The sequence below is a fragment of the Coenobita brevimanus genome, chromosome 53, assembly GCF_032717465.1.
Source record: "Coenobita brevimanus isolate Jiangsu-jjx chromosome 53, ASM3271746v2, whole genome shotgun sequence".
Lineage (NCBI taxonomy): Eukaryota > Metazoa > Arthropoda > Malacostraca > Decapoda > Coenobitidae > Coenobita > Coenobita brevimanus.
Genome location: NC_137006.1, coordinates 4,325,739 through 4,344,800, shown reverse-complemented (window position 1 = coordinate 4,344,800; position 19,062 = coordinate 4,325,739). Strand labels below are relative to the sequence as shown.

Here is a 19,062-nt window from a genome sequence, read left to right as displayed (position 1 = left end):
ACGATGATGATAATGATGCTGTATTCCCTCCACCCTGCTGTAGGTCAGCGTGGTGTCGATGGGGGTAGACACCAAGCCTTGGTATAAGTCACTCTCAAACATCATCTCCAGTTGGGTGAGGGGAAGGGTGTGTGTGTGTGTGTGTGTGTGTGTGTGTGTGTGTGTGTGTGTGTGTGTGTGTGTGTGTGTGCATTTTTTATCATGGTGGGAGTTATTCCTTTATCACCATTATGACCTGTGTGTTCTTAAATAAGTATCAGTAAATGCTTTGGACTTGGTGGCAGGCACTGTGTGTGTGAGAGTTTGAGTGTGTTTTTCTCACCACTGTAATTAAAAAATTAATTAAACTATATGTCTATATATCTATCTATTGCCAGATGCCTTAATCCTGTATGGGGTGGCCACAAACAAATAGCCTTCATGCCACCCTGTTCCCTGCCATGTCACTGCCCTCCCCCTGTCTCTCACATACCTCTCCACTATAGAGGAATGTGATTTGTAATTGTTGTACACAACTCAGCAGAACAAGCGCACACTTCCTTATGAGTTGTACACATAGGAAGTGAACGAGAGCAAATTCCTTTAGGATTATATTATAAATTGGCATTAACACTGGTGCCAGTATGTGCAAATATATCAAGGATTCCAGTAGATAAAAGGATTATATAAAGTGCAACTGAGTGCTATTGGCCCCTTGATGGTCTCTGGTGTTGAACGATGCCTTACTGCATTCATGCTGATGCTCTTGAATGAGCTCAAGCTATGAAAAACTTCGAACAATTATGGGAAGGGCTTGAAGGTCACTGGTATATTTACACAACCCTACTCGACCGTCCCAAGCACTCAGGCGGTCACTTCATCTTGGATGTTATTGGGCATATGTTTAGGTGTTAGTGGCACATGCTCCTTAATTTTATTAATTCTTCTGCAGATCATAGTAAGTCACAGGATGGGTTTAGGAAGCTAAAATATACATTGCCAGGTGCAACAGACAACGCTTTTCACATCTGTAAGAAAAGGAAATTGATTTTAGAACTGTGAAAAAGTGGTCATGAAACACCACTTGAGCCAGGATTCCGGGGGCTTGCATGGTGAGTGAATGGAAGCGTGGCCCATTGGATTGGGCAGATTTGGTCCACATGGATGTTGCTACTCCTCACCCTGCCCTAGGGTGGGAATGGAGGTCCGGATGATGATGATAAAGATGAAGATGAAAAAGTGGTCCCGGTCTGGCCTGGAGTGCATGCAAATTTCTGAACCTATGGCTGCTGGGGGTTAAGTGGTGGTGGTGCTGGATTATAGAGTCATGTGAAGCCTGATGGATTGTAACTTGAGGGGCTGTTCATGCTTAAACAGAGTACATAATCTGGAATGCTAGGCCACTAGAAGGGAATCAGTGCTAGAGGACGCTGGCTGCATTCTCCCTCTTTGGTGATATTTTCCCTTGCTTCAATCCTTCTCTAATTTCCGTATTCTGTCTTAGGCCTGTATTCTCATCAGTTAAGGAACCTCCCTAACACCTTTTCTTAAGTAGTTAATTTCTGCATAGAGCTCATTGATAATTCCCCAAGTGTTATTTTTGCTATTCATGTTGGTGTTAAAAAGATAAAAGCAACATACAAGAGGGCAGTAAGGTATAGTATGGAGAATAAATCACTTAAGAGAAGGTGTTAGGGAGCTTGTTTGATCATTAAGTAAACTGGTCCTATGTTACACCAATAAGCTGTGTATTGCATGGCAGCTGGATGGGTGGGAGGGATTATTGCGTACTGTACACCTCCCTTCACTGGTAATAAATATTCAGTAGAGATATGGCAGCCCTTCATAGCAGCTGTTTATATCAGTCCTTGAACACTGCTTTATTTCAGGTTTTGGACACTGCATTATTTCCCTATATGTTACAGTGCAGTAATTTTGTCATCAGCAGTGTTACGTAAACAGAAGTGTTGTACGTGCTTAACCCCTTACCTGCAGGCCATCACTGCCGTGATGCTCGTTACATTAGTACCATACTGCGGGGCGTCACTTCTATAATCCAGGGATTTTAAAAATTGCCCGGGCTTTCAAGTGTGGTCTTGTATCATCTATCTGTACTGCCAGTGTGTAGCTATAGGCAGTGCTGCTAATACCACTAGTACTCTCATCCAGTGGTACCAATTTAGCCATTTTTCTGTGTTTGCCTCACCTCCCCTCCCTTACCCCCTCCCCCGCCCTGCTACAGCCTGGCTGCGCAGCGCAACTCCCGGCTGGTTTTTTCCATTCACTTTGTCCATTGAAATATGCCTTATGCCCTAGTTGTATACTAAAAATGTATTAAAAAAAGGGGAAAAGGCTAATTGATACTGCTGTCCCCACGGGAGGGGCACGGCGTTGTCCAGCCATCCCCACGGGTCAGGGGTTAAAGGTGTTGTGGTGGCCTAGAGGTGGAGGTGGTGGGCCAGAACATGCTGTAGCTTATTACAGTTGCCTCAGGAAGTGATGGCAGAGGATACAGTTTTCCATCAGCGATAATGAACATCCAGTACAGAGTGACAGGCACATCGTGAAAGTCTGCCATCACTCCTTGGGGTGACTGTACAGAAGAATCCAAGAGATGACCAGAGGCTTATGTATCATGTATTACACTAGTAAGGGTGTAGGTCGGTCTCTTACCCTCAAATATACAGTAATCACTCCAATATCCGGATCAATAGAGCCATCGGTAGGTTCGGATATTGGTTTTGTCCGGATATTGGGCCCCAGCTTATGGACTTGTACTTACGGACCCTAACACAGAGAAACACCTATACAACTCCCTCCGGACATGCATAGCACCTATTTAACACCCAAATCACACCAATAAGGCACATAAATGACTGAAATAAATGCAATAGACACATAAAATGTGGGTTTAGAAGTATGTTCATACATTAATAAACATTCTGGTACTTATGGACTCTAACCGAACCTAACCTAACCGAACCTAACCGAACTCTGAAAAACACATTCCTACTGCACATGCATGAGGTAAGTTTAGTATGGAAAGAAGTACAGTATGACACTTTCTGGTAAGTATAGTATGAGAAAAAATACAATATGAAACATTCTGGTAAATATAGTATGGAAAATAGTACAACATGAAACATTTTGGCTACTTACAGCAAGTCCCTGGCCACCTCGATGAATAACCGCCTCCTCTCGGACTCTGACAGTAAGAACGATTTCCTGAAGCACTTGCACTACACTCTTCCTGAAGTCTTGCACTGAACTTAGTCACTAACACACAGAAGTCCGTTCTTTTCACAGTATTCACTTTAGTCCAAATAATGTTCCATTAAAAAATTTAAGTGTTGCACATTAACTTTTCCCAAGTTTTTTTAAGTTTCCAAAGCCAAAACAAAGAAGGTTAGTTACGTTAAATTTCTTTTCTACTTAGTCTTTTCTCCCAACTTGAAAACCTTAACACAACACACCGTTTTTTTCACTGCACAACACTCAAAATTCCCATGTGGTCTAGTGGAGAAGTTCTTGCTGTTTATTCACTGTCAGAGCCGAGTATCACTGGCAGGCGTCCAAGGGGTGCATCGGTGGGTAGTGGTGATGGCGTACCGACTACAGAAGACTCTGAAGACAGCCGCAAACTCATGTCGAGCGGTGACTCCACTGTAGCTGATGTGCTGGGCTGTGGCTCGGAGCATGAGGGCCTGTCTTGGGGAGGCAACGGAGTGGAACCAGGGCTTGGCACAGCGGGGTCACGGGCCTGAAAAAACTGTCAATCGTTGACTGACGCAAGGACCGACGATTCTGGCGATTGATGATGCGCTGCCGGAAAGCACGCACTTCCTCCACAGTCCCAAGGGCCCCATCTCCCTGTCGCAGTCCGGGTGTTCCAGGTAGTCTAGGACGAACTCTAGATGTTCCGGAGTGCGCTCAGCTTGGGGATGGCTGGAGTAGTGTTCTGCTGGGCGAGTCTGCATCATCATCGCCTTCGTCGTCGGAATCTTCAAGTTCGGGACTGACACCAGCAACCGAAGACGCGATCTCGATATCAGACAACGTCTGATACCCAGGATCGCCTCGTCGTCGTCCAACCACTCACGAACATCGTCCACATCAACATCGTCGCCGTGCGTACGCAGCCGTGCATGGAAGTCATCCACGTCAAACCCTAGGAAATCGTACTCCACATCTGTTCCGAGAAGCAGGCACGAGACCAACCATTTTCAAGAGTTTTCACAGGGACTTCCTTCCATGCACTAGCCCAGTTGTACAGCGCAGACTTGATGTTGTAGCGGCGAAGGTTTTCCAAAGTCCGCTTGCCTCGAGTGTCACGTCCTTCCCTGCGCTCGTCCTCGTCCTCGAGAACCACCATCACCTCGTCCAGGAACTTCCGACGGTACAGGCGCTTTGTTGCCACGATTACTCCTTGGTCCATTGGTTGAATGAGAGCAGTCGTATTAGGTGGCAGAAACATGCACCTAATACGGCCATTCTCAGCAACCAAGTCCTTGTCGCACGGGTGGGCAGGTGCATTGTCGAGGAGAAGGAGAGCCTTTACCTGGTCGCGAGGAATTCCCAGTGTCTTCGTCTGGTAATGTATGACCTCCTTGATGAAGTGATGGTGAAACCAGTCTTTGAAAATCACAGCTGTGAACCATGCTTTCAAAGAATGGTACCATACAACAGGAAGGACATCCATCACCCCACGAAGGCACCGAGGCTGCTTTGCACGGCCAACAATAACGGGCTTAAGCCGGTGCATGCCGTTAGCATTGGCACAACACAAAGCAGATATCCGTTCCTTAGAAAGCTTGCGGCCAGGTACACGCTTCTCCGTCTCATCGGCGAGAGTGTTCATTGGCACCGAGCGATAGAATAGGCCAGTTTCGTCAGCGTTATAGACTTGACCGAGAGTGAGGCCCTCCCTGTCGATCAAGCCTTTCACCTTGTGCAGAAACTCGTCCACTCCATCCTCGTTAGCGTCCAATGCTTCGCCATGTGCTTTACGGTTAGTAAGGCCATGTCGCAACTTGAACGCGAAGAGCCAACCCTCGGATGCCTTGAAGTCTAGGGCGTCGTGAAGCCTTGCAAACTTCTCAGCAGCAGCCTTCAGCTCCGTTCCACGTACCATCACACCAGCTGCACGTTGCTGTCGATACCAAATCAACGTGGAGCGGTCGATCTCTGCATACTTGGGAGTAAACATAACCTTCCTCTCCACGTTGCGTTTGCTTCTCGACGAGAAGTCAGCCGTGTACTGCATGAGCTTGTCTCGGGAACGCTTGATATCAAACAAAGTCGACCGGGCCAGGTTGAACTCGCGGAGAATGCGAGAGGAAGACCAACCCGCATCAACCTTCTCCAATATCTCCCGTTTCTTCTCCAGAGTCAACACCACTCTCTTCCTTTTCTCAGGAGGCGGGGCCATCATCACACACACTAAGAGTATGGCAGAGAGCAGCAGGAGGCCTTGCAGCAAGTACGGCACCACCACAAAAGCGAGCACATGGGCAGCCATGACGAAGAGCGTAGGTCTTGTCGCGGTGAGAGACAGGCGGGAAGTGGGGAGGATGCAGCGGCGCTCTATCGGACGTCGGAGGAATGACGAACCAAAACAATGCTCTCACGCGGCGCGCGCGGCAAGTTCAAATTACGGACGGCAAAAAATCGATTTTTTTTCCAATTTTTTTGGATTTTCGGACCATTTTGGGAATGTTTGATCCCAGGACGATAAGGTTCGGTTAGTGGGGATGTTCGGTTATTGGGCGTCCGGATATTAGAGGGATTACTGTACTGTATTGTATGGCGATGCATTTCCTTAAACATATACACAGATAGATTCAATAGATAAATTAGATAGACTGATTTTTAGCACAATCATTCTGAACCCCCAAACAGGTCAACTTTGAGCGTGAGATAGAGGGCAAGGATGGTTTTCGTAGTACCAAAGTGAAGCATTCCTTTAGGTGTACACAACTAGACAGACAGATAGATACAAATTAAAATAGTAGATAGACTGATCTTTAACACAGTCATTCCAAACCCCCAAACAGGTAGACTTTGAGCGTGAGATAGAGGGCGAGGATGGGGTTCGCAGCACCAAGACGGTGAAGCGCTCGCTGTTCCCCACGGGCAACACATACCCTCAGAAGAAAGTGATGACCTTCAACAAACACACAGCAGACTTTGTCTTCTCTGTGAACTATGGCAAGAATGAACACTTGCCCAAGAAAGAGTTGAGGTCAGTATGTGGTAGTTTCCTTTCCTGCCACTTCTCCCCTCCTGTTTTTTTGTCTTCTCCCCTTCCCTCCCCTCCCCTCCTCTCCCCACTCTTCTCTGTGAACTATGGCAAGAATGAACACCTGCCCAAGAAAGAGTTGAGGTCAGTATGTGGTAGTTCTCCTTTTCTGCCACTTCTCCCCTCCTATTTTTTGTCTTCTCCCTCCCCTCCCCTCCCCTCTCCTCTCCCTTTCCCTTCCCCTCCCCTCCCCTCTCCCTCTCCCTTTCCCTTTCCCCTCCCCTCCCCTCCCCTCCCCTCCCCTCCCCTCCCCTCCCCCCCCTCCCCTCCCCTCCCCTCCCCTCCCCTCCCCACTCTTCTCTGTGAATTATGGCAAGAATGAACACCTGCCCAAGGAAGGGTTGAGGTCAGTAAGTGGCAGGTTCCTTCCTCTTCTCACCTTTTTCATGTGTTCTCCCTCCTTTCCTCTCCAGTCCTCTCCTCTCCAGTCCTCTCCTCTCCTCTTTCTTGTTTTCTCCCCTTCTCTCCTCTTCTCTCCTCTCCTCTCTTTCCCCCTCCCCTCCCCTTCCCTCCCCTCTCCTATGATTGTATAATGGTTGACTGTCAAACGAGGGTCTGCTGTATGTGCTTGTGATGATATCTTTACCTAACATTTTTACTGCGTAGATTACGAAATAACACCTAACCTAACCTAGCCTAGTGTAACCTAACCTAACCGAGCCTATTGTAACCTAACCTAACCTGACCTGTCCTAAGCTAATCTTATCAATTTACACGACCCCTTTCACCCATCAGGGCAGCCAGTGTGGAAAACGTATCAGTGGTGGCCGTGTCTGGGGTGACGGAGGCCTTCAAGAAACACCAGGAGGAAGGCACTGAGGCGAAGGGTATTAAGGTGGGTAGTGTTGGTGCATAATTCTTCACATGTGGTCTTCCTTTGTGTGTGTGTGTGTGTGTGTGTGTGTACCCAGTTGTCATCCTCCATCCTCTCCACATGCCCAAACCATCTCAGTCGGCCCCTCTTCATTGGTGCTATGATGAGGGAGGGTAGACTGAGATGGTTTGAGCATGTGGAGAGGATGGATGACGATTGGGTGTGGAAAGTGATAAGTGTGAATGTCGGGGGTAGGGTTGCAAGAGGCAGACCGAAAAAGACCTGGGATGAGGTCATAGAGTGTGACCTCAGGAATAAGGGACTGAATAGGGAGGCATACAACATCTCCCTTGGGAATCCATTTCTGAAGTCACATGAGAGAGCTTCAGGTACCATGATAAACAATAACGGGCTAAAGACTGACCCCTGATGCATGCCGACATTTACAGTTGGTGATGATGAGGATATTGATTTAGATGGATGGATGATGAGGATATTGATTAAGTTCTTTTTCTGTCCAGGCACATTTCACAATGGACGACTCTGGAGTGCTGTCACTGGGCTGGATGGAGGCGGTGTTTGAGAAGACGGTGATGGTGGAGGAAGATGGTGGAGGGAAGGACGCAGGAGGGGAAGAGGAGTCCACCCTGTCCAAGCTGGGCAGCACAATCAGTAAGCTATTCTCAGGTGAGGCACGGTACACAACGCACCCTTGGTAGAGAGGTCCGGGTCTTGGTGAAGTGGCTGGCTTAACCTTCCTGTTATAATGCCTGTTTAATTCATCCTTGTAAACCCATTTAGACCGAGGATGAGGTGGGGGGAGGGAGTTGAGAGGTATATGAGGGAGGGGGGAGTGAGCTGGGGGAGGGCAGTCAAATGGTGGGAGACAGAGCGACTTGGAGGCGTTTTGTCTGTGGCTACCCTTTGTGGGATTAGGGCGTCGGGCTGTAGATAGATGGAAACCCATATAGTCCAGGTCGTCTTTTCGGGTCTAAGTAAGGTGAACCCAAGGCAGCCATCTGATCCTGTTTTATATCATCCAGTCCCCTGTTGATGGTTAAATGCTCCACCTTTACCTTAACCGAGAATGAAACGGAAAAATGTGTTCCTGGCTTGGCCTTACCCCCAATCAGGCAAGACATCATCACATTGGAGAGGCTGATGAAGATTAACAAGTCAGAAGGGTTTGGGTGTTGTCAGTGTTAAGTAACCCCCAAACAGATGTCACATTCAAGTGGTCCAGTCCCAGAGGAATTACAAACATTTTTTATGAACTCATTGCTGAAGACATATAGTTTAGTTTAGTCCATTGGAGAGAATTTGCAACATTATTATTATTTTTTAATTTAATTTCTGTTGCTGTCATACTTTTTTTTTCAGTTTAGGAGAGAGGTCCAGATGATGATGATGATGATGATGATTAAAGATTAAGCAGTTTACTAATTTAGGGGTGATGTGGTTAGTGTTAGGTCAAAGCTCAGAGTTCGTGCTACATTGGTGCTACATGGCGCTCCCATCATGATCACACTGTACTGGCTAGTTGGTGCAATATTTACAAAGTTTGGTTACCCTTTGAACTGACCATGTACAGAAATGACAGTTATTAATGGATGCATCATGTGTCCTTGAATATGAGGCCTAGGGGGGCCAGGATTGCGATTGAAGGTTTTAGAGGTATGATGGGACTTGAATGTATTGGTGTTGTGATGCGGAGGGGTAGCTTGAGATGGTTTGGGCATGTGGAGAGGATGGAGAGATACTGTTAGGCGTGGAGTGTGAGAAGTGTCAGTGTTCGGGGTAGGGCTGTGAGAGGCAGGAAGGAAAAAAAAAAAAAGTCATCGAGTGTGACCTCAGGGATACGGGACTGATTAGGGAGGCTGCTAGAGATGGAGCAGTGCGGAGAGCTGCCATTAGGTGACCAAGGCCGACACATGGAAGCATATAGGAAACTTTATAAACGATGCTATATGACAGTGGCTTTGTCTGTTTACTATACGGCATCTAATATTCAGCCAGCTCTGTTGAGTTGGTGTGTACTGTACCTAAGCTTCACCCTGGCCCTCTCCTCCCACGATTGGAGCCTGGCTTAGTAAGGTAAAGGACTTGAATGTATAGTAGAAGGTTGAGTGTATGTTGCATGGCCTTCCTTGTAGTAGCTGTAGTAATTGTAGTAGTAGTTGTTGTTGTTGTACTTCTAGCTTTGTCTAAATGTAAACCCAGTGGACTACAGGCTGAAGTTACCATTTACCTACAGTCCAGGATAAGGAGGGATATGTGGGATGTTAGTATAACTGGGCAACGGAACCGCCCAGTCACAGTGGTGCCGCATCTGCATCATATACCACTGCTGAACACTGTATTAACATGTCAGGTTCCCAGGTTCCTACGCACACCTGAAATTGACTTTTTGATCTGTCTATTTATTGCCAGATGCCTTAATCCCATAAGGGGTGGCCACAAACAGATCGCCTCCATGTCGCCCTGTTCCCCGCCATTTCACTGCCCTGCTCCCAGCTCACAACCCCCTCATATACCTCTCCATGCCATCCCTCCATCTTATCCTTGGCCTCCCCCTCTCTCTCCCCCCTTCCACCTCACTCACATACTTTTTGATGTTCGCTGGAATTAATCGCTGGAATTAAATACTAGAGTTATCGTTACTTTGAAAAACTGTCTGGCTCCCATAATCCCTTTGTCTGTCATTACCCACAGTGGAGTGCTGGAGTTGTCCCTGTACTGATAAATGTGTTCTAACGCAAGATATGGAAAGTCTGAGTATTGAAGAAGATTTAATCCAGGATAGGAAGCAGTGGAGAAAAGCCATCGCACGTCCAACCCCAGTTTGAATATGGGAACAGAAGGACGACAAACGAAGATGATGATGATGAATGATAAGGCTGGCGGTGAGAGTAGAAACACTGTCAGGCTTCCATGATTCACTCTTATCTGAACACAATTGTCCGATGATAATAGGAATGGAATGAGTCTAGAGTTGCCCCCACCATGAGAAGGCTAATGGCGACTGTAGGAACATCTTTAGGCTCGTAGGACATGGTCGTAGGTGTAAACATTAAACCGCAGAGTGGAATGCAAGCTTCTCCTTTTTATGACGATTTCTCAAAAATGTAGATGAAACGTGTCACCATCTTATACGTTTGCTGACTGCACTCAGTAATGTGGGATGCAGGCTAACTGTAACTAATAACCACATATGCTCTGAAAATTAAAGTAAAATATTATGGATTTGAATTTCATAGTCATTGGAAGCGTTATGAGAAATACACTGAGGTGGTTTGGCCATGTGGAGAGGATGGAGAGTGAGAGACTGATAAGGAGAGTTTATGTGAGTGAGGTGGAGGAGGGGAGAGGGAGGGGGAGGCCAAGGATGAGATGGAGGGAGAGTGGAGAGGTATATGAGAGGGGGTGTGAGCTGGGAGCAGGGCAATGAAACGGCGAGGGACAGGGTGACATGGAGGCGATTTGTTTGTGGCCACCCCTAATGGGATTAAGACGTCTGGCAATAGATAGATAGATAGGTAGATTTCACATTGCCATATTAGGTTTAAGTATGCGACATTTACTCTCGGCCTTATGAAGTACCCTGATGTTTGTTGAAATGCAGTGCTAGAGTTGCTCCTACCATGAAGAGGTTAATGGTGACTGTGGTAACTTTCAGACTCCTATGATCCACTCAGGTGAACAAAGTACTCTTATGTGAGCTGGAATAGAATACTAGAGTTGCTCCTACCATGAAAAGGTTATTGGCGACGTTTGGTAGCTTTGAGGCTGCCGTGACTGACTCAGATGAACAAAGTAATCTGGTGTGATGATGGATGATATGCCCCTCTGGTGGATTTGTAGTATTTCATTCAGGCATCAAGGACTACAGCATTACAACAGGCAGGAGAGGCAAGCAGACTTTTTAGGTGGACTGTACTAAGGAAATATCATCTGTGGTGTGGATTGGGCAGACTTGGGCTGTCTGGTTGTTGCTACCCCTCACCCTGCCCTAGAGTGGGAAAGGAGGTCTGGATGATGATGATGTGATAATATGCCTTACTGTTCACCATGTCTCACTAAGGCATCTATGGCTACAGCATTGCAAGACGCAGGAGAGGCAGACAAACATATTGGAGCCTTTATAAACAAATGAACAGACTGCCACAAGCTTCCTTCCCAGCTCTTATCATTGAGACCAAACACCTTTACATCATCTACTCACTCCACATGCCATCTTAACCAAACTTAGCCCAGCCTAACCCACAAGGTGTCCTGAAGTTTCTCTTAGATTTCGTGGAACATTCTGGGGTGAGATTGTAGAGTGTGGCTTCAGATAAGGAACAAGAGGAGAGGCTGCTAGAGACTGAGCAGCTTAGAGAACCACCATTTATTGTTCAAGGCTGCTGCATGCATAAACAGACCAACAACCCTGTATGTTCACCTCTCACATCAGCAAATGCACCCAAAGTTAACTAAATGAAACTCGACCCAACCCAACCTTGAAATGAACAAGTCTTGAATTTGGCTCTGTGTTATCTTGTTTTTGTTTTTTGTTGGAGAGAACAATTGGTGGACCCCCAGCCTTTGGTTCCTTTTTCTTTCCATAAAACCTAAGCACATGGCTGTACTGTGCCGAATGTTGTGTAGAATGTGCTCGTAATTACAGTACTTAGCCTTACTGAATGTTAAGTAGTTGGGGTATAAATAATTTTCATCTCTTGCAGTTTGACCACCCGAACGTAGCAGTGATTTGTGTCCTTTTGTAGCCTGTTTTTTATAGCTCAGTAACAAATTAAGATGATCCTGTGACCCCTATCCTGTAGCACTTCTTCATGACTAGCACCATATTTCTAGTGTTAGTCTGTTGTTGTGGCTCAGCATTTAAGATGGAGAGATGGCAGTTTTAGGCCAAGTTAAAGTGAACAGAGTATAATTGCTTCACTTCATGTAGCAATTCTTGTGCACAAAATCTGAATATATGACCATGTGAGGAGATAGTTATTAGATGGATGTGTAGTGCATCCTTGAGTGACAGTCCAGGGGGGTTAGGATTGTGATTGAAGAGTTGAGGGGGAGGATGGGACTTGAGTGTGTCGGTGTTGTGATGAGGAGAGTTAGATTGAGATGGTTTGGTATGTGGAGAGGGTAGAGGATGACAAAAGGCTGTGGAAGGTGAGAGGTGTGAACATTGAGGATAGAGTTGAGAGGAAGGATGGGACTGGAGTGTGTTGGTGTTGTGATGAGGAGGGTTAGATTGAGATGGTTTGGTATGTGGTGAGGGTGAAGGATGACAAAAGGCAGTGGAAGGTGAGAGGTGTGAGCATTGAGGGTAGAGTTATGAGAGGCAGACTGAAAAAGACCTGTCCCCTACCATCACATTACCCTCCCTCCAACTTACACCCCCTCTCTCTTGTATACCTCTCTACAGTACTCCATACCTCCATGTCATCCTTGGTGTTCCCCTCCCTCCCCCCCTCCACCATACTCATATACTCTCCTAGTTAGTCTCTCACTCCCCATCCTCCCCACATGGCCAAACCATCTCAGTGTTTTTATCCTAACGTCATCTATCACGTCCACACCACAATGCTCCTTCACTTCCCCGTGTGTCAGCCTGTCTTTCTATGTAACTCCACGTCCACTTTCACACCACAGTGCTCCTTCACTTCATTTGTCAGTCTGTCTCTCCATGTAACTCCACATCCACGTCCACACCACAATGCTCCTTCACTTCCTTATGTGTCAGTCTGTCTCTCCACAAAACTCCACATCTACACCCACACCACAGCACTCCTTCACTTCCTCATTTGTTTCTGTTTGTCTGTCTGTCTGTCTGTCTCTCTCTCTCTCTCTCTCTCTCTCTCTCTCTCTCAGATACCTCATTTCCACTGCTCTCGCTCTTGATGGTTTAAAATGATAATGATGTATTCAGTTTTAATGATGTATTTATCTGTAGATAATTAACCACTTATATATATCATTGTCTGTCATTTAGGTTCAGAGGAAGAAAAGACAGAAGGCAAGGAGAACCAGACCGCAGACTCAGAGACAAAAGACAAGGCCAAGACAAAGAAGGAAGAGAAGAAGAAGGAAGAGGCAGAGAAGAAAGGGAAGGAGGGGGAGAAGAAGGAGGAAGGAGAGAAGACTGAGGGTGAGAAGAAGAAGGAGGTGAAGCCCAAGCAAGTGACTGTGAAAGAGGAGCTGAATTTCACACTGACGTACCTTGATGTTCCCAATATGACCCCAGAGAGACTAAAGGAGGCGAAGAAAAAGTGAGTTAGAGAGACAGAGTGAGTGAGAGTTACAAAGGGAGAGAGAGTGAGTGTTACAAGGAGGAGGAGAGTGTTACAAGGGGTTAGATTTAGAAAGAGAGAGAGAGTGTTATGTACAATGAGAGAGAGAGAGAAAGAGAATGAGCGAGTGAGTTACAAGGAATTACATGTAAGTAGCATCCCAGTGTCATACAGCCTGATGTCAGGTATGAGAGAGAGGAGATAGCTTACATTTTTTTTTCCTCACCTTTCCATCCCCCTCACGCCAGCACCTTTCCTTCCACGTGCAGGCTGGACAACATAAACAAAGAGGAGGCCACGCGTCTGGAGCAGGAGGCGGCGCGCAACACCCTAGAGAGCAGCATATTGGACGCCCAGGACAAGCTGTACCAGGAGGAGTACGAGCAGGCGTCCACAGAGGAGGAGCGGCAGGCCATACTGACGCTGTGTTCCCAGGTGGGGTTGCATTGGTGTTGCCAGTAACATCTGAGACAGCAGCATTATGGGCACAAAAGAGAGCCTGTACTGGGAGGAGTGCAGGATGGCATCATTTGGGGATGTACAACAGCCTGTATTGTCTGTCGGTGTCAAACTCAATCCATCTCAAAGGCCACACTTCAGTTCCGTTGATCGTCTGAGGGCCAAGTCTACCTAAACTAAAATATGTATGGTAATACACCAAAGCTACAGCTTATTCAAACGTTTGGAGAAGTTCGGTATACCTTCTGGCCCTTGCAGTGGCATTGGCTTCTGTTTCAGGCTATTGATGATCTTTAAATAAAAGTTTTGTGACACATTTGTTCACCAGTAAATTATTCAAATGGTATTTTTATCAATCAGATTATCAATATTTCCTTACAGTGCTGTAATATTTGTTCGCTTGATCATGTGACAAATTTTGAGGGATTTTCCGTTTGTTATATCTCATTATTTCTTAAGTCATCGCAGGCCAGTCTTTTCTTCTTCAAGGGCCACATGTGGCCCGCGGGCCACCAGTTTGACACCTCTGGTTTTGACAGTTAGACACCTCCTGGGTTGGTGCTGGGGTGTAGCTAAGATTTACAAATGTGGTGGCCAGTCTTGGTTAAAGGATAGGTCAATCAACTATTCCCAAGGGTTCAGGGATATTGCCACAGAGGCTTGGGTATTCCTTGAGGTGGCCTGGTATATTTTTGGGGTAACCAGTGTCACCCCAGCCACCCCTCTGGTTATGCTACTGAGTGTATAGGTGAGGGCTTGGGCTGGTTTGGATAAGGTAAGTTAAGCTGGGTTTGATGTACATTTGTTTGTACAGTAAACCCTCACTTTATCGCGGGGTTATGTTCCAAAGGCACCCGCGATAAGCAAAAATCCGCGATGTATCGACGCTACCCCTAAAATGGCTATTTATTGTCTACTAATAAGAAAAACCAGTACAGGCACTCACTGATGATGAATGAGACAAATTGAAGATGATGATGATCATGAAGTTCAGTACAAGGTGTATATTAGTTGTGCAGCTCTTGAGAGGGCGCCTTTGACGACATTTCTGCGGGTGGTGAGCGAAACGTAAGTGCGGGAGGTCGGTCTACCACGCACCACACAGTTAGTTTGAATCCGATGGTTGAACCATGCGTGACTCGCAAATCATTATTTGTGGCTTATTTTTCTGCCTTCCAGTGATTGCTTGCCTTGTCTGCTAACATGGGGCCTAAGCATAGTGGTAGTGATGCATGTGGTAACACACCAAAACGGACTAGTAAAGTGATGTTGCTGACAGAGAAAGTTAAAGTGTTGTACAAACTTAAGGGAGGAATGTCGGCGACAATTCTCCGTCAGGACAATTCCCCGTCATTTATTTACATACCAGTTTATTCAGCAAGTACAGTACACTAGTTTTTTACTTATATGAGTTATAAAATCCCGCTGAAAATTAGTTATTAACGTATTAATTAATCAATAATAAGTATATTTATAGAATGACAGGGAATCATCCATGTTTTGATGGTGAATTGACTTGATGGTGAATTGTCTCTGAACCGTGTGTTTGGGGTAAGTCAACTGTTCTTACAATAAAGAAGACAGAACGTAGCATACGGGACTAAACGGGAGTCAGTATGGGCTACTGCACCAGACTGTGATGGAGTGTCTCCACCTATGCCTGTGAACTGGCTCAGAACCGTATGTTTGGGGTGATTGAGTCAACTGTTTGGACAATAAAGAAGGCAGAATGTAGCATATGGAAGGCAGTGAGAGTTTGTGCACCAGACTGCGGAAGTGTCTCCACCTACGCCTGTGCTTGTCATGTAAACTGGGAGGTGCGGTATGGTGGGGTGGTGCGGTCCTGCTCCTCTCTTTGAGGAGGGCGCATCGGCAGCAGCCAATCAGCGGCAAGTAAAAATGTAAAGCGTGTTTGGATTGGCTACTGGGAAGGCTCCAGCCAATTGTGTGCCACCTACCAATGAGTCTGGGTATTTCCTTACCCCACGCCACGATTTCGCTTGTATTTTATCAAATATATTATCCGATTTTTAATTATTATTTTAATACAGCTATTAATATTTAGAATAAATAAAGATGTAAAATACCATAAACATATCCATTTCAGAATACAGTACTGAAAATAAAGATGTAAAATATGTACTGTACCCTAAAAATAGCCGTAGTAGGCTTTGTGGAAACCGCGATGAGGCGGGGTTTCCCGCAATGTAAAAATAGTTAGGTTCCAATGAAAATTCCGCGATAAAGTGAACCGGCAATATCTGAACCGCATTATAGCGGGGGTTTACTGTATATATATTTCTTGTTTATCATCTTTAGTCATAGCTGTGTTAATCATCCACATCATTTTGTTAGTTATATACCATCATCATGCTTGTCATTGTGTATCATATATTTTTGTAAATCCTGTTTCTTATTAATAATGGTACATCCCCCCCCCCCCAGCTTGACAACTGGCTGTACGAGGATGGCATGGACCAGCCGGCTTCTGTGTATCGTTCCCGCCTGGCTGAGCTGACCAAACTTTTTGACCCAATCAAGGAACGCGTCCAGCAGCACCGCGACCGGCCAGAGGCACTCCAGGCAAGCTATTATGTGGCCACGGCCATCATTTTAGCCTTGATCTTGGCCACAGTTGAATATCTGAGGGCCGAGAGGAAAACTGGGGACAGTTTGGGGTCAGGGGGTTCAGAAGAAGTGGATACAGAGAGAAGCGATGTTAGGGATCGTACTGTGTCAGAAAGTAGTGATGGTGTCGTGGAGGGCCAAGCCAGGGAGGGTGGAGGGGTGGAGGGGGATAAGGTGAGGTGGAGGGGGAAGGGAGGGAACAGGAAAGGTAAGGGAGGAGGTGGAAGAGGTGGAGGGGGAGGAGGAGGAGGAGCAGGAGGAGGAAGAGTTGGAGAGGAGGTAGAGGTAGAGAGAAACAGTTGGCAGAGCATTTTGTCTGAGTGGTTTGTGAACCTTGAAGTCTTACAGATAGTCAAGTCATGGATAGATAGTTTATTCAGCATGGTTAGTCAGCTGAGTAGTCAGGCATCAGGTTATTGGTGGGGTAGTAAACTATTCCCGGGAAAGGGGAGGACATTGAGGGATAGTTCAGATAGTGCCACCAATGAGGGGTCAAACAGAAGGCGTTCAAGTGGCAAACTACCCAGACACCGAAACCACACTCGCACACACAGGCATAGTAGATGATAGTGCATGGTGTGTCAGGGAGGGTGGGTGTGGTGTGTTAGAAGAGGTTGTTACTGAGTAGGGAAGTATTTGAAGTTTACTGTGAAAACCATGTAAATACTGTACCAAGATTTTTTTAATGCAAGGAGAGTGAGAGCTCAAATATGAGTGTGTTGGGAGGTGTATATAAGACAGTATAGAGTGGAAAGAATAGAGAAATGGTTTGAGGTGTTTTTAGAGAGAGAGAGAGAGTCACCTGTTAATTAGTCTATGAGGGAATGTGTCGTGTTGTGGGAGTTGTTACTGAGTAGGCACAGAAAATATATAGAGAGGTCTTAGTGGAAGCGATAAGGAGAGAAACTCGGAAATTGTTTTAGGCAGACAGAAATTGCCCACATGTGAGTTGCCGCAAGGAAGTGAGAAATATCGACATTGATAATTTTCATAGTGTATCTTAAATGTCAGGACCAACTTGCCTTGTGCTGGGCTCCTATGCTTCTCATGGGGCAACATAGGATTGGATGATGGATGAATGGATGGATGGACGCAAAAATGGTGTTGAAAAAGATAAGTAACGATAATAGTAAGCCATTTATGGGACACTGAAAAGATGGATGGTCTTCGATATCATACCTTCCGAATGTACAGTAAAGTGGGAGCATAATATTGTTCAGCAAATACAGGATATAATGCCAGAGCTGTTTACTATCTATCTGTCTATAGCCTGACGCCCTCATCCAGCAAAGGGTGGCCGCAGACAAAATACTTCCAAGTCACTCTGTCACCCACCATTTGACTGCCCTCCCCCCAACTCACTCCCCCCTCCCTTATATACCTCTCTGCTCCATCCCTCCACCTCATCCTCGGTCTTCCCCTCCCTCTCCCACCCTCCACTTCACCTACATACACCCTCTTAGTCAGTCTTTCATTCTCCATTCTCTTCACATCCAAACCACCCCAATGAAATACACTGAGCTGTTTACACATCATGTTTTTTTGTATTGTAAGCGTGATTTGTGCTTATGCTAGGAAAATTATCGCTGTCGACTGAGGATGAGGTGTAGGGATGGAGTGGAGAGTTATGTGAGAGAGGGGGTGTGAGTTGGGGGGAGGGCAGTGAAATGGCAAGGGGACAGGGAAGCATGGAGGCGATTTGTTTGTGGCCACCCATTATGGGATTGAGGCATCTGGCCATAGATAGGTAGGTAGGTGGTAGGTAGATATTTTCAACTTCCCTGTGGCCAAAAACTCGCATGTGGCCAATTGACTGACGGAGAAAATTGAGTGCTTTATTGAGTGTGTATGAGGGATTGTCTTTCCTCTGCAGTCCACCATCGTCCTTGTGGGGGATAGGGAGGGAGTTGAGGGACGTATATTGCTGAGTTGGGAGAAGTATATGTGGAGGGGAGAGACAGAACAAAGTGGGTAGATAGGTAGGTAGGTAGATAGGTAATTACAGTAAGTAGGTAAGTAATTATTTTTAAGCAGGTAAATAGAAGTGAGTTACCTGAGAGGAGCATGCGGAGTGACGAGGAGGGACAGGTTGACGAATGAAGAAGTGAAGGAACGTTGTGGGGTGGATGTGGATGTGGTTGAGAAAATTAGGAGAAATACACTGAGCAGCTTTGGACTTGTGGAGAGAATGGAGAATGAAAGACTGACTAAGAGGGTGTACGTAGGTGAAGTCGGGGGAGGGAGAGGGAGTGGAAAACCGAGGATGAGGTGGAGGGATAGAGTTGAGGGGTGTATGAGGGAGGGGGGAGTGAGCTGGGGGGAGGGCAGTCAAATGGTGGGTGACAGAGCAACTTGGAGGCATTTTTTCTGTGGCCACCCTTTGCGGGATTAGGGCGTCGGGCTGTAGATAGATAGGTAGGCAGTTATAGTAAGTTGGTAGGTAGGTAGGTAGGTGGGCAAGCAGGTATTTTTGGTAGGTAGGTCTTGTGGTAGCTATAACAAGGGTAGCCTAATCTAATTATTGACTGGGCTGAGTTATGTCTTCCAGAGATGTGTGTGTGAATTAGTGAAGGAATTTTTATTTTATTTAT

General features: G+C 46.2%; 1 protein-coding gene across 1 annotated transcript in view; it reads left to right on the top strand.

Moving 5' to 3' along the window:
• Positions 1 to 19,062, top strand: part of Grp170 (hypoxia up-regulated Grp170 co-chaperone protein) — a 44,517-nt gene that overhangs the window by 11,157 nt on the left and 14,298 nt on the right. Inside the window, exons 9-14 of the mRNA XM_080273164.1 lie at positions 6,033 to 6,220; positions 7,013 to 7,112; positions 7,613 to 7,778; positions 13,087 to 13,363; positions 13,654 to 13,819; positions 16,289 to 16,426. Of these exons, the coding sequence (XP_080129290.1) occupies positions 6,033 to 6,220; positions 7,013 to 7,112; positions 7,613 to 7,778; positions 13,087 to 13,363; positions 13,654 to 13,819; positions 16,289 to 16,426 (1,035 nt within the window). The remainder of the gene's footprint in view (positions 1 to 6,032; positions 6,221 to 7,012; positions 7,113 to 7,612; positions 7,779 to 13,086; positions 13,364 to 13,653; positions 13,820 to 16,288; positions 16,427 to 19,062) is intronic.